The sequence below is a fragment of the Netta rufina genome (assembly GCF_964035555.1).
Source record: "Netta rufina genome assembly, chromosome: 15".
NCBI lineage: Eukaryota > Metazoa > Chordata > Aves > Anseriformes > Anatidae > Netta > Netta rufina.
The window spans coordinates 5,537,003-5,549,052 of NC_140138.1; the positions used below are offsets into that span (position 1 = coordinate 5,537,003).

A 12,050-nucleotide genomic window follows, 5' to 3' on the forward strand; every position below is an offset into this window, starting at 1 on the left:
ATGCCTCGCCGGAGTTTTGGCCGCCCGGGACGCCGGGTGCGCGCAGGCGGGCGGCAGCTCGGCAGGGCTGAGCCGATGCGTGCGGCGCTGCTCCTGCCCTTGCTGGCCGCCGCCGCCGCCGGGCTGAGCCTGCAGCCGGCCAGGATGCGGCACCTGGGGGTCTGCCCCAACCAGCTGAACCCCAACCTCTGGGTGGACGCGCAGAGCACCTGCGAGCGGGAGTGCCAGGCCGACCAGGTGAGCAGGGGGGCTGCATGGGGGCTGCGGGCACGGATGGGATGGGTTCGGGTGCTGCTGGGGCTGCACGCAGCTGCTTGGAAAAACCCGTGTGGTTTTGTAGGGCTGGGGTGTCCCCAGGGGGTGCTGGTTCCCAGTGTGTTGGGATGGCTGGTCCCAGCGCTGGGGGCTGCAGCCGATGGATGCGGTGCCCTGTGTGCTCAGCCCCTCTGCAACTTCACCCTGCCCTGCACGAGCGGTGCCCAGGGGCTGTTCCCAAGCCCTGCAGCAGGCAAAGCTACGGCTTATTGCCCCACCGTGTCCCCCCCAGCCACTCTCCATGTCCAAGACCTCCCCCCTACCCCATGCACCCCCAGGATGCTCCCAGCTGGTTGTGGGGCCGCCGCTGAGACGAGGGGTGTGGGTGCACTGCGACTGCTCCCCCCACCAAGCCCCTCAGCTTTCCCAGGAGCCCAGTGCTGCCCATCCCAGGGGACTGAGCACGCCGCAGTTCATCACTGCAATGAGTTTTGCCTCCCCTCAGCCAGCCAAAGCTTGCAGGCTCCCCGACCCATGGGGGGGGGGACACAGCACCGGGTCCCCTCTCAGTGCACCCACGGTGGCAGGTCCTCACCGGGTGACCGCGCTGCCCCAGGGCATGGCATCGCTGTGCAGGGGGGGCTGTCTGTGCCTCACCCCTGCCATCCTGGGGGGCTGAGTTCAACCTGGGTCCGGGCACACAGCTGTGCAGGGAAGGTCCAACTCGGACCCAGCACCCAGAGGAGCCCAGGAATGATGAAGGTTCTCCGACGGTGGGAGCATCCCCGCAGCTGTGGCATGGCGCTGACCCCCTCTCTCCCCTCCTTTTCCTTCCCTTCCCCTCCCGGCCAGGACTGCGAGGGCTTCGAGAAGTGCTGCACCAACGTCTGCGGGCTGCGCAGCTGCGTGGCCGCCCGCTTCGCCGACGGCAGCCTGCCGGCGCTGGAGCTGGGCCGCGGGCCCTCGTGCGAGAGCTTCGTGTGCGCGCAGCAGGGCTCCGACTGCGACATCTGGGACGGGCAGCCCGTCTGCAAGTGCAAGGACCGCTGCGAGAAGGAGCCCAACTTCACCTGCGCCTCCGACGGCCTCACCTACTACAACAAGTGCTACATGGATGCCGAGGCGTGCCTCCGCGGCACGCGCCTCACCACCGTGCCCTGCAAGTACATCTTCACCTGGCCCGACACCAGCCCCGTGCCGCGGGAGACGACAGCGCGGCCCACGCCGGGCGCTGGCCCCGAGGTGCCGGTGCCCCCCGCCCTCTACAGCAACCCCTTCCACCAGGCCGTGCGCGCCGGCGGCACCGTCAGCTTCCGCTGCGACGTGAGCGGCCGCCCGCGGCCCGACATCACCTGGGAGAAGCAGAGCGACCGGGCCGAGAACTTCATCATGCGGCCCGACCAGATGTACGGCAACGTGGTGGTCACCAACATCGGGCAGCTGGTCATCTACAACGCCCGCCAGGAGGACGCCGGCATCTACACCTGCACGGCCAGGAACGCCGCCGGGCTGCTGCGCGCCGACTTCCCGCTCTCGGTGCTCAAGCGGGAGCCCGGGGGGACCCCGCGGGCCAGCAGCCCCCAGCCCTTCCCCAGCGCCGAGTGCCTGAAGGAGCCCGACCGGCGCCGCTGCGAGGCCCTGGAGGTGCGCTGGCACTTCGACGCCAAGCAGGGCTCCTGCCTCACCTTCCGCTACGGCGGCTGCGGCGCCAACAGGAACCACTTCGAGACGTACGAGGAGTGCCGCGCCGCCTGCCTGGGCAGCGCCCGGCCCACCTGCCTGCTGCCCATGGTGCAGGGCCCCTGCCAGAACTGGGAGCCCCGCTGGGCCTACAACCACCTGCTGAAGCAGTGCCACTCCTTCGTCTACGGCGGCTGCGAGGGCAACAACAACAACTTCGACAGCAAGGAGACCTGCGAGGACGTCTGCCCCTTCCCCAAGAGCCTGCAGTGCAAGGCCTGCCGCCTCAAGAGCAAGATGGTGCTGAGCCTCTGCCGCAGCGACTTCGCCATCGTGGGGCGGCTGATGGAGATCGTCGAGGACCAGGACTCGGGCATCGCCCGCTTCGCCCTCGAGGACGTCCTCAAGGATGAGAAGATGGGCCTCAAGTTCTTCAACATCAAGTATCTGGAGGTGACCTTGACCGACATGGACTGGAGCTGCCCCTGCCCCAACATGACGGCCGAGGACGGGCCGCTCATCATCATGGGCGAGGTGCACGACGGCATGGCCACACTGGACCCCAGCAGCTACGTCCGGGCAGCCAACGACAAGCGGGTGAAGAAGATCTACGAGCTGATGGAGAAGAAAACCTGCGACCTCCTCAACCGCTTCCAGGACTAGGGGCGAGCTGGGATGCGCAGACGCGGGGGCTGCGGGGCTGCAGACCCCTGGTGGGGGGGGACAGCACGCCCAAGCCCGCATTTATTTAGCAGTTATCACCATTTTGTAGTTCCCTCCCCTGTAATTTATCTGTCCGCATGCCCTCCCCATGTACCCCCAGCCTGGGCAGCAGCAATAAAGGACTGGGCTGGGTTGCAGAGGGGTCTGCCCGGCCCGCCACCCACAACAACCTTCCCGCAGCACCGAAGCCTCGGGTGCAGCGTGATGCCCTCGAGCTCTGCGCTGCTCCGCGGCTGCGCGCTGCAGGGCTCTGGGCAGGGGCTGGTGCCCCACAGCCTCAGTGCTGGGGGGCGGTGATGGAGGGAGAGCCCCCACCCCAAATGTGTCTCTGGCAGAGGGACAGCGCGTGGCAACCGGGCTGGAGCTCTTGGGAAGCTGCTGGTGGGGCGCAGCCCCCCCAGACTTTATTGGGGGCAGCAGCGTGGTCCCATGTGGGGAACGGGGTCCCACAGCTCGGCACGGTGCCTGCCCGGAGACATGGAAACCGGCACCAGGAGAGAGCTGCCCCCTGCGCCCCCTCCCAGGTTGTGCCCCCCAGGGAGTCCCACAGAGGAGCCAGAGGAGATGGAGCCGAGACCTCTGGCCAGGGCAAGCTGTGGCACTGTGCCCTCGCTGCTGTGCCCAGCCCCTTGAGAAGCCGTGCTGGGAGGTGCCCGCAGGGCGCAGCGGGTTACAGCTTGCGGAAGATGAGGCTCTTGTTGTTGGCCGGCATGTCCACCTGCAAGCACAGAGCTGGGGTCGGGGGGGGGGCCACCATCACGGGGACCGTCCCCCTCAGGGACTCAGCACCTACCATCCTCTCCAGGCGCATCCCGTTGGCCTCAGCCAGCTGCCGCAGCAGCGCCGTGTCCCGAAGGCCCCAGGCAGGGTTGCTGCCGGGAAGGGAGGCACCAGTGAGCCAGGCGGGTGGGCAGGCAGACACCTCACCCCCAAAATGACCCCATCTCCCACGGGTGCCCCGAGGTGGGGGGGCTCCCCCAAACCCCTGCTTTAGGTCTTTTCCCGAGGGATCCCACTCGGAGGGTGGGCACGCAGTGGGCAGTGCCAGCAGGGCAGGCAGCGGGGGCAGCCCCAGGCAGGCTGCTTGGACCCCCAGCCCCTGGCTTCCCCCTCCTACCTCTGCCTCAGGCTGCGGTCAAATTCCACGTTGCTCTGGGGACTGATCTGGCCATCCACAGCGTAGGGCTGCCGGGACACAAAGCCGGAGCTGTGGGCTCGAGCCACGGCTCCCTGCTGGAATCCCCAGTCCCTGTCCCTGTCCCCCCGAGGCCAAGCAAGAAGGGACACGGCCCTGGAAGGAGCCACAGATGTTGTCACCCACCGCAGGGCTCCCAGCCTCTGCTCTGCTCCTCTGCAGAGTGTTTTGGGGTGATGCAGGAGTGCTTACACCCAGCAGACAGCACCCCTGAAGTGCTGGGGGCGAATGGCCAAAGCAGCCCCATCCAGGGCTCACAGCACTCCCCAGAAGACTGATCCCCCCTTAACTTGAGCCCCCCTTTTCCCAGCCCAGGGAATCCCCCCCCTCTGCCCCCAGCAGGAGCTCCAGCATCCCCAGGGCCACCCCTCACCCCACCGCCGTGCTCCCACCCGGCCCTTGGAGCAGCACCCACCCCGTAGGTGAAGAGCACACCTCCGGGCTTCAGCAGCACCCCGGCCCCCTTGAACAGCCCCTGGGGAAAGAAAGAAGCAGGGGCAGGATCAGAACACCAGGGACACCCCACAGCTGATTTCCCAACCCCGGGCACTGCAGCCTTCACCCCGAGCCCCCGAATAAATACAGGGAGCTGCACCCGAGCCCCCCACGCCCCCAGGGGTGCCGGGCACCGCTCACCTCCGTGCAGCGCAGCTCCGAGATGTGCATCATGTTGATGCTGACGACGAGGTCGAGGGTGGCGGGCTGGGTGCCCCCCCAGGTCTCCCAGCCCTGCGAGACGTCCAGGTAGATGGGCGGCAGCATGTTGGGCACCTGCATGGCCTCTGCGTAGGCAGCGATGCTGCGGGCACAACCCCCCCGTCAGCCCCAGCGCCGCCCCGCAGCAGCACCCGAAGCCCACCCGCCCCGGCTGCCGGCAGCGTCTCCCAGGTGGAGTCTCTGATGTCTCGTAATAAGGCTGTGCTCGCAACCCAGCAGAGGAGGGGGGCACCAGCTTGGCTCTGGTGCTTCAGGGGCTGCGGGATGACGGGGCACTGCATGAGCCTTGCCTCCGCTCACAGCCAGGGAGCTGCTTTGGAGAGCAGGAGGTTCCCAGCCCGCACAGCACCACGCACGGCACGGCTCCCAGCCACGAGGAGGAGAGCCTCCTGCAAACCTGGCTTTAAGAACACACTGAAAAATCCCAGAGAAACCCTCTAGACACTGCTCCCAGCTCCCAGCACTGCCTCTTCCAGCCCCGTCCCTGAAGGGCTCAGGGCAAGCAGCACAACCCCTCCACCCTGGCTCTGAAAATCAGCCTGGACGTGGAGATGCGGCCAGAGAAGGGCTGTGAGTGCCGCACGGCGGTCTGGCCCCGCGCTGAACCTCTGCCCCAGCCCGGGGAATATTTTTAACCAGGGCAGCGAGTGCTCGGGGCTGCTCCCGACGAGGGGACGGGTGGAAGGATGCGGGCTGAGCCCCCCGGCCCCGGGGGCTATTTCTGCCCCTCTGCAGCAGGCCGCTGGAAGGGAGTGATTTGCTGTTGGGGAATTCCTCTCCTTTTAAGAGCCCGCGTTTATTTTGGTTTCCTCGATGGAAAACCGATCCCGTGCGGCGCTGCAATGCCTGGAATGGGCATCTGGGTGCGGCGGGGCCCCCGCACGCAGCCCCGCAGCGCGAACAACCAGGGGCTGGCGGCTCCTCGGGGGGCTGGGGGCTCGTGGAAAGGGGCTGGGGGCTTCGTCGGGGGGGCTGGGGGCTCCTCAGGGGGGCTGGCGGCTCCGTCGGGGTTCCCGGCGGTGCCGGTGGGCAGCGGGGCGCGGTGCCCCTCGCATCCCCCCGCATCCCCTCGCCGTCGCACGAGCCCCCCCGGGAGCCACCCAGAAGCAAACGCTGCCAGCCGGAGACCCCGGGGGGGAAGGGGTTCAGCCCCAGCTCGGTTCCCGCTGCGGCCCCCCCCGGGCAGCCCGGAGCCGCCGCCCCCGGCCCCTCTCCTCTCACCTGCGCAGCGCCCGGGGCTCCACGTCGGAGGGCAGCCAGCGGGCGTGCGGCAGCGCCCGGGCGCAGTGCGCGGCGTGCAGCCCCGCGCCCGCCCCCACCTCCAGCACCCGCACGGGGCCCGGCCCCGCGTACTCCCGCAGCACCGCCAGGATCGGGCCCTTGTTGCGCTCCGCCGCCGCCGGCGCCAGCATGGTTGGACGGGGCGGGCTAGGGGTGGCACGGGGAGGCACGGGGAGGCACGGCTCGGGGAGGCACGGCACGCTGGGGAGTGTAGTCGCAGGGCACAGGACTACAGCTCCCAGCCCGCCCCGCTGCTGCCACCCTACTTCCTCCTCCACCCCCCCAAAAAAAAAAATAAATAAAAAAAAAAATCCGACAGCCGCCCTCGCCGCCGTCCCGGCCCCGGGACGTGGCAAAAAAAATGCCGAGGTTTTACGTTAAAAGGTGAAAAGGGAATCTCGTCGAGATTTAAGAAAAATAAAAGATAAGAAAAAAAAGATTCTGCGCCGCCCGGGAATCGAACCCGGGTCGCAAGAATGGGAATCTTGCATGATACCACTACACCAGCGGCGCCGCTGGTTACAAAACCCAGCCCGGTCCCTTTTGAGTCTCTCCCGGCCCCGTTTCTCCCCCCTGCAGCGACCCCCGACGGCCCCCAACGACCCCAGACACCCGCGATGCCCCCGCCGAAGCCCGGGGTGCTGCGGGGCTCCGGGCCTGTGCGTGGCGAAGCGTGGGGAGGCCACGCGGTGCATGCAGGTGTCCTCGGCCATCTGCTGCTGTCTCGGGTGGGGGAAACTGAGGCACGACCCCCCCGGGCGGCAGGACGGGAACACTGAGGTCCCCTGGGCTGCAGGGTCACAGTCACGTTAAGCAGGGCCTGCTGTGTGAGGTATCCCGGAGGGGTTGGGGGAGCTCTGGGGGGCTGCTGGCTGCACCCCCGTGGGCCACCCAGGGGTGCCCAGCACCCTGCAGGATCCAGCCCTGCTCATCCCCACTGCACGAGCAGCACGGGAGGGTTGTGCAGGCCCCGGAGCTAGGCTGAGGCATCTTCACCACCCCAAGAGTTGTCCCACAGCCTCACCCTGAAGCCCCCAGCACTGCCCAGGGCAGGTGACACCACCCAGACATGGGGGCCACCCCCAGCCCCACGCCTCCCACCGTGCGTTCTGGCCCACAGACCTCGTGCACCTTCCCCGTCCAAAGGTCACCTCGGCACGAGGACGGGGCTGCAGCCACCCAGCCCCTCGTCCTGTGCTGTGGGGTGGCCCCATGGGGTGCAGTGTTGGGGGGCACACTGCTCCTGCTCACACAGCTCAGGGACCTCCGGGCTCAGTGGGTGGCAGCACCCAGGGGTGTCCCCGAGCCCTGTGCAGATCTGGGGACACAGAGTGCCAGGAGCGAGGTGCTGCCCTCACCCAGACCCAGGCCCCCTCGCTGTCCCCAAATGCAGAGGGACAGGGGGTGGTGGCACCTCTGCGGCCCAGGACACGCGGTGCCAGCCGCAGCGCTCAGCCGTGCCCTGGCACCTCGCGCTGTCCCCTGCGTGTCCCCTGCGCGTCCCAGCCGCTCCTCCTTGTCCCCTGCGCCTGCCATGTGTCCTCCCAGGGGTCCCGCGCGTGTCCCCCGGGTGTCGCACGAGTGACTCCTGCGCCCTCCCCGCCCCTGCGCTCCACGTGCGCCCTGCGCCCTCCACGTGCCCGGGGCCACCACGGCCCCCACGCGCCCCACGCGCGCCCCCCTCCCCGCTCCCCGCAGGGACGCGGCCGCGTGGGGGACACCTCGCAGCTCCCCCCCCCCGAGCCCCGAGCTCCCACGGCCACCCCCCCCCCCCACGGCCCCGCGCTCTGCGAACCGCCCCCTTGGAGGGGGCGGGCCCGGTTAAAGGCCCCGGGGGGGCGCCGAGCGCACTCGGCCGGCAGGAGCGGCGGGGCCGTGCCGGGCCGGGCCGGGCCGTGCCGTCGGGGGGGGCCGCAGGATGTACACGCTGACACGCGGCCCCAGCAAGCTGGCCACGCAGCGCCGCACAGGTAGCGGGGACCGGGGAGGTGGAGGGGGGGGGGCACGGAGCAAAGAGAGAAGGCGGAGGCGGAGGGAAGGGGGGGGCGGCCGAGCGGCGGTGCCGGTGCCCCCCCGGCTCCTCGCCGCCCGGCTCTGACGGCCGCTGCCGCCCGCAGGTCCGACACAGCAGCCGGTGGAGAGCAAGGTGGGCGAGCCGCGGGGCCGGCTGCAGCCCGGTGCCTGGCCCCCCGCCAGGTGAGCCCCTCTGAGCGCCGTGACCTTGGGGAAAGGTGACCGCGGCCGTGCGGCGCCGGGACGGGACGGGACGCCACGGGGAAGGGGAGGGGGGGCGCGGGACGGGGCACGGAGCCCCCCGGCAAGGGAGGGAGTGTGGAGGGTGAGGGGGGGACCGGAGCGCGCCGGGGAGGGGGGTCCCGGTTGGGGGCTGCCCCCCGGGGGGCTGCGGGGGGCTGAGCGCCGCGGGGAGGGGGCGCGGAGCCTCGCCGCCCCCCCGGGCCGCGCTAGGTGCGAGGTCGGTCCCTCAAAGCCCGGGGGTGCCGGGCTGCGAGGTCCCCCCCGCCGGGAGCTGGGAGCCCCCCGCGGCCGGCCCCGGCGGAGTTGTGCAAGCGGCGGGGAGGGCCGGGCAGGGAGCGGGGCTCAATCGGTGCCCGCTGCGCCTCCAGCAGCCCGGCAGGGCCCCGCTGCGGTGGGTTACGGCCCCCCCCGGGCTGTGCTCGGCCCCCCCGGGCTGTTCTCGGTCCCCCCAGGCTCTGCGAGCAGGGGGCTCCCCCCGGCTCCGTGCGGTTTGCCGGCTGCGCGAGGCAGCTCCTGCGGCCCGGGTCTGCTCCCTGCCCTCGCCACCTGTCCCTTTCCCTCCCCAAGGAAGGGGAAAAAGCCTTTGGGATGGGCTCCCAGCTCTCAGCAGGAGCTGGTGGAAGGGGGTTAAGCGGCTGGAGGGGGGAGATAACCTCCCTGAAGGAGGGTGCTGCTGCAGCAGGCGTGGGGCTGGGGAGCTGGGGCGAGCCCCGGGGCTGGCTGTAGCGGGAGGAGGCGATGCTGCTTTCTCCCCTTTCCTCCATCTTCAAGAAATGCATAAGAAAAGCTTCACCTCCAGCTTGCTTTCTTGCCTGTCATCTCATAAATTAACTGCTGAACCGTTCTCCCTCCTCAGGGCAGGCTGCCTGCTCACGCTCCCTCCCCGCAGCAGGTGCTTGAACGTGCTGGGTGCCCTGGGGCATGCGTGTGGGGCTGGGGCTGGGGCTGCGTGGCTCTGGGGGAGCCTTCCCCTGCCCCACGCCTTGGGGCAGCTCCCGCAGGCTGCAGGGGCACGGGCAGGGGCTGCCTGCTCCAGCTCTGCTGCTCTGCAAACCATGTTCCACCTCCCCCCCCCCCCCCCACGTGCTCTGGGGCCTTTCAGACTTTGTCCCGTGAGAAGCGTGACCGCTGCAAACGTGTCCTGCCCCAGAGCTGCTCAAGGGCAGCTCAAATACTGAACCTTGGCGTGCAGCACGCTGCCGAGCCTCGCTCCAGGTCCTCAGTTTGGGTCTGGCTGGCTTCGCAGGGTTTCCAGATGGGTTTGAGTGTCCTTCTCTGGGCAGGAGGGGTGCCAGGTCGTGGGGAGCCCGCTCTGGTCCCAGTTTCCAGACCTCTGGCCCAGTTCCCCGAGTGCCCTGTGGATGTGCTGCTGGAGCCGGGCACCCCGCTGCTGCAGCAGGAGGAGCAGGGCCGCTCCAGCGAGCTCGGCATCACGAGTTCAGATGTTTGCCTGTGCTCAGAGCACTTCCCACTGCCCAAACAACATCTCACTTCCATTTTCCTTGTGTTTCAGCAATTCCTCTTTGGCAGCAAATTTCCTTTGTGCCAGGGCGGGAGGGGGCAGCTCTTGCTTTTGCTGTCATCTCCCCTCCGGTGCTTGCAGGCACAGTTCCCCCGGGGCTTTCCCCCACCCGTGGTGCCCTTCACCCTCCGCAGGCTCCTCTCGGGCTGGGTGACCTTTCCTTGCCGCCTGTTGCATCAGTTTAACGCTTCCCAAGGTTTGCAGTCCAAGGCTGCGTGGCTGCCTGGCCGGGCACGTGGCTGTGCACTACCCTCATTTAATGCCTCCGTGCCTCGGTTTCCCCTCGCCGTGAGGTGGAGGTGTTTGCCCTGAAGCACTCCAGGCTTTGCAGAGCTGCAGCAGCTGGCGGGTTCCCGGTGCCACACGCTCGTGTGTCCCCCCCCTGTGTCCCCTGCATGGCTGTGAGGGGTCGTGTGTGCCTCCCTGCACGGCAGGGGGGGTGAGCAGCACGCCCGGGCACCCTGGCACACTTTTCCCCGTTACTTTTGGGCCCAGCCTGCTTCCCTGTGCCCCCAGCCTAGCGAGTGTGCTGTCACCCTGCAGCAACCCTTCTGCCTTCACCGGGGGCACAGCCGAAACCTGAAAAGCAAATGTCCCTGCTCGGCCTGGGGACCTGCCTGTGGGCACTGCCTTGGGGCCACCTGCAGCCTTCTTGCACCCTCTGGCCCAGGCTGGAGCAGCTCCTTCAGCTTTTTCCTGGGGGAGAAGGAATTGCTGAACACTGCCTTCAGGACTTGGGTGCCCACCCTGTCTGTCTGTCTGTCCGTCCTGCCCCTCTGTGCTGTGGAGCAATGGGGAGGGGACGGTGCAGAGCTGTGGTGGCCCTGCTGTGCTGCACAGCCGTGTCCCCGCTGTCCCCGGGCAGCCTTGTTGGCCAGGCTCAAGGCTGGGGCTGGCTGCGTGTGCATCGCTTCCACGAGCTCCTGCGGCACCCATCCAGCACCGGCTCCTCCTCCTCCTCCTCCTCAACCCTCGCCTTGCCCCCGCAGCCCGCTCCCGAAGCTCGTCTTCAACAGAGTGAACGGCAAGCGGCCACAGGTGCTGCTGCCGCACGCCGCGGGGCCTGAGGAGTGCTACACGGCCGCCCACGAGGAGAACGTCCGCTTCGTCTACGAAGGTGCGGGGGGCTCGGGGGAGGCCCCGCGGGGTGCTGGCTGCTGGCCCGGGCCTCACCCGCTGCCCTCTGTCCCCAGCCTGGCAGGAGGTCGAGCAGCAGCTGGACGACAGCCAGAGAGGGGAGAGCGCCCGCGGGCCCGTGCAGTACGTAGAGAAAACCCCGGACCCCAGCCTGAAATGTGAGTGAGGTTTGGGGGTGGGGTGGAGAGGGGATGTGGGGGGGTCCCACAGGCCCTGCTGGAGGCCCAGCCAGCAGGATGCCTCGCTGCTGCCTCGTCTCAGAGCGGTGCCTCCTCCAGCCACCAAAGGGGGGAAGATGCCATGTAGAGAGCCCCTGGTCCTGCCCCAAGGAGCTGCTCCCCCTGCCCCAGGCACACAGCACAGGGGCAGGGGACAACGTGTGTGAGCTCTCTGGGCAGCCACCCTGGGGCTCCTGCAGCAGCCGAGGAGGTTATGGCCCCAAAAAGTGAAGGACCCCATAGCCCCAGCCTGGGAGGGGGCTCCAGGGAGTGGGGATCTCGGTGGTGTTTTTCCCAGTGGCAAACAGACGCAGGGAATGCACACTGGTGGGAACACGCTGTGCTCTGCTGCCTTCTCCAGCTGCTCTCCTATGCTCTCTCCCTCCCCTCTCTTTCAGACTTTGTTCCCATCGACCTGGAGGAGTGGTGGGCAAAACAATTTTTGGCCAAAATCTGAACCATATCATAAAAGGGAAGAAAGTTTTTTTTTCTTCTTTTTTTTTTTTAAAAAAAAAAAAAAAGCTAAGAGCCTCTCTGGTCACACCCTGGACTCGGTGGTATTTAGAAACACCTTTTTACAAGATGTCAGCAACCCCGTGACCCCTCTCTGCCAGCCCACCGAGGACGGCGGGACCGGACCACAGCCATGCCCGGCCACGCGCCTGCTCCCTGCGCAGGGCGGAGGAGCCGCGAGCGGCCCCGGCCGGGATTCCTCAAGTGCCAGTTCTGAGACGTCTGCGGCTCCGGCAGCCCCCCCGGGACACTGCGGTGCCGTGCTGGGGCCAGGCAGGAGCAGCCTCCCCCCCGGAGGACAGCAGGTGGCTGTAGCAGGACTGCCAGACAATAAAGTGCTCAAACTGCCCGTGGCGAGGCGCTTGCGGCGGGCTGGGGAGGATTTGCTCGGTGGAGCGGCTGAGGCTGAGCTGGGGCAGCCCCATGGCTTCCTCCAGGCCCTCCTCGGAGCTGCCTCCTGCTTCTTCCACCCCGTACAGGCCGAGGGAGGCTGCTGTGGGTGCACCTTTGGGGCAGGGGGGTGTCAGAACCGCGCTGTACATCGTCTCTCCAG

At 68.3% G+C, this 12,050-nt stretch overlaps 3 protein-coding genes across 4 annotated transcripts; 2 read left to right on the top strand and 1 right to left on the bottom strand.

The window, feature by feature from the left end:
* WFIKKN1 (WAP, follistatin/kazal, immunoglobulin, kunitz and netrin domain containing 1) lies at nucleotides 1-2,598 on the top strand (the record flags this gene model as incomplete). Its single annotated transcript, XM_084296260.1, has 2 exons — nucleotides 1-237; nucleotides 1,108-2,598. The coding sequence occupies 2 exons, from the start codon at nucleotides 1-3 to the stop codon at nucleotides 2,596-2,598; spliced, it is 1,728 nt and encodes a 575-aa protein (XP_084152386.1).
* A 193-nt stretch (nucleotides 2,599-2,791) lies between these two features.
* Nucleotides 2,792-5,993, bottom strand: METTL26 (methyltransferase like 26). Of its 2 annotated transcripts, XM_084296323.1 has the most exons (6): nucleotides 5,792-5,993; nucleotides 4,490-4,652; nucleotides 4,269-4,328; nucleotides 3,776-3,843; nucleotides 3,452-3,530; nucleotides 2,792-3,376 (listed from the first exon to the last, which is right to left on the bottom strand). In XM_084296323.1, the coding sequence occupies exons 1-6, from the start codon at nucleotides 5,980-5,982 to the stop codon at nucleotides 3,329-3,331; spliced, it is 609 nt and encodes a 202-aa protein (XP_084152449.1). In that variant the 5' UTR covers nucleotides 5,983-5,993; the 3' UTR covers nucleotides 2,792-3,328. The 2 variants fall into 2 exon arrangements, with proteins under 2 accessions (XP_084152449.1, XP_084152450.1); XM_084296324.1 differs by lacking the exon at nucleotides 4,269-4,328.
* A 1,668-nt stretch (nucleotides 5,994-7,661) lies between these two features.
* MCRIP2 (MAPK regulated corepressor interacting protein 2) lies at nucleotides 7,662-11,846 on the top strand. The gene is made up of 5 exons (XM_084296068.1): nucleotides 7,662-7,821; nucleotides 7,969-8,047; nucleotides 10,619-10,746; nucleotides 10,823-10,924; nucleotides 11,383-11,846. The coding sequence occupies exons 1-5, from the start codon at nucleotides 7,770-7,772 to the stop codon at nucleotides 11,439-11,441; spliced, it is 420 nt and encodes a 139-aa protein (XP_084152194.1). The 5' UTR covers nucleotides 7,662-7,769; the 3' UTR covers nucleotides 11,442-11,846.
* Nucleotides 11,847-12,050: the final 204 nt, after the last annotated feature.

Bases quoted from the DNA above. Each gene is read 5' to 3' on its own strand.
- METTL26 (XM_084296323.1), bottom strand. From the start codon at position 5,982: ATGCTGGCGCCGGCGGCGGCGGAGCGCAACAAGGGCCCGATCCTGGCG. The intron at 4,653-5,791 runs GTGAGAGGAGAG...TTGTGCCCGCAG, and splicing joins GAGCCCCGGGCGCTGCGCAG to CATCGCTGCCTACGCAGAGG. The intron at 3,377-3,451 runs GTAGGTGCTGAG...CTGTGCTTGCAG, and splicing joins GGATGCGCCTGGAGAGGATG to GTGGACATGCCGGCCAACAA.
- MCRIP2 (XM_084296068.1), top strand. From the start codon at position 7,770: ATGTACACGCTGACACGCGGCCCCAGCAAGCTGGCCACGCAGCGCCGC. The intron at 7,822-7,968 runs GTAGCGGGGACC...TGCCGCCCGCAG, and splicing joins GGCCACGCAGCGCCGCACAG to GTCCGACACAGCAGCCGGTG. The intron at 10,925-11,382 runs GTGAGTGAGGTT...CCTCTCTTTCAG, and splicing joins CCCGGACCCCAGCCTGAAAT to ACTTTGTTCCCATCGACCTG.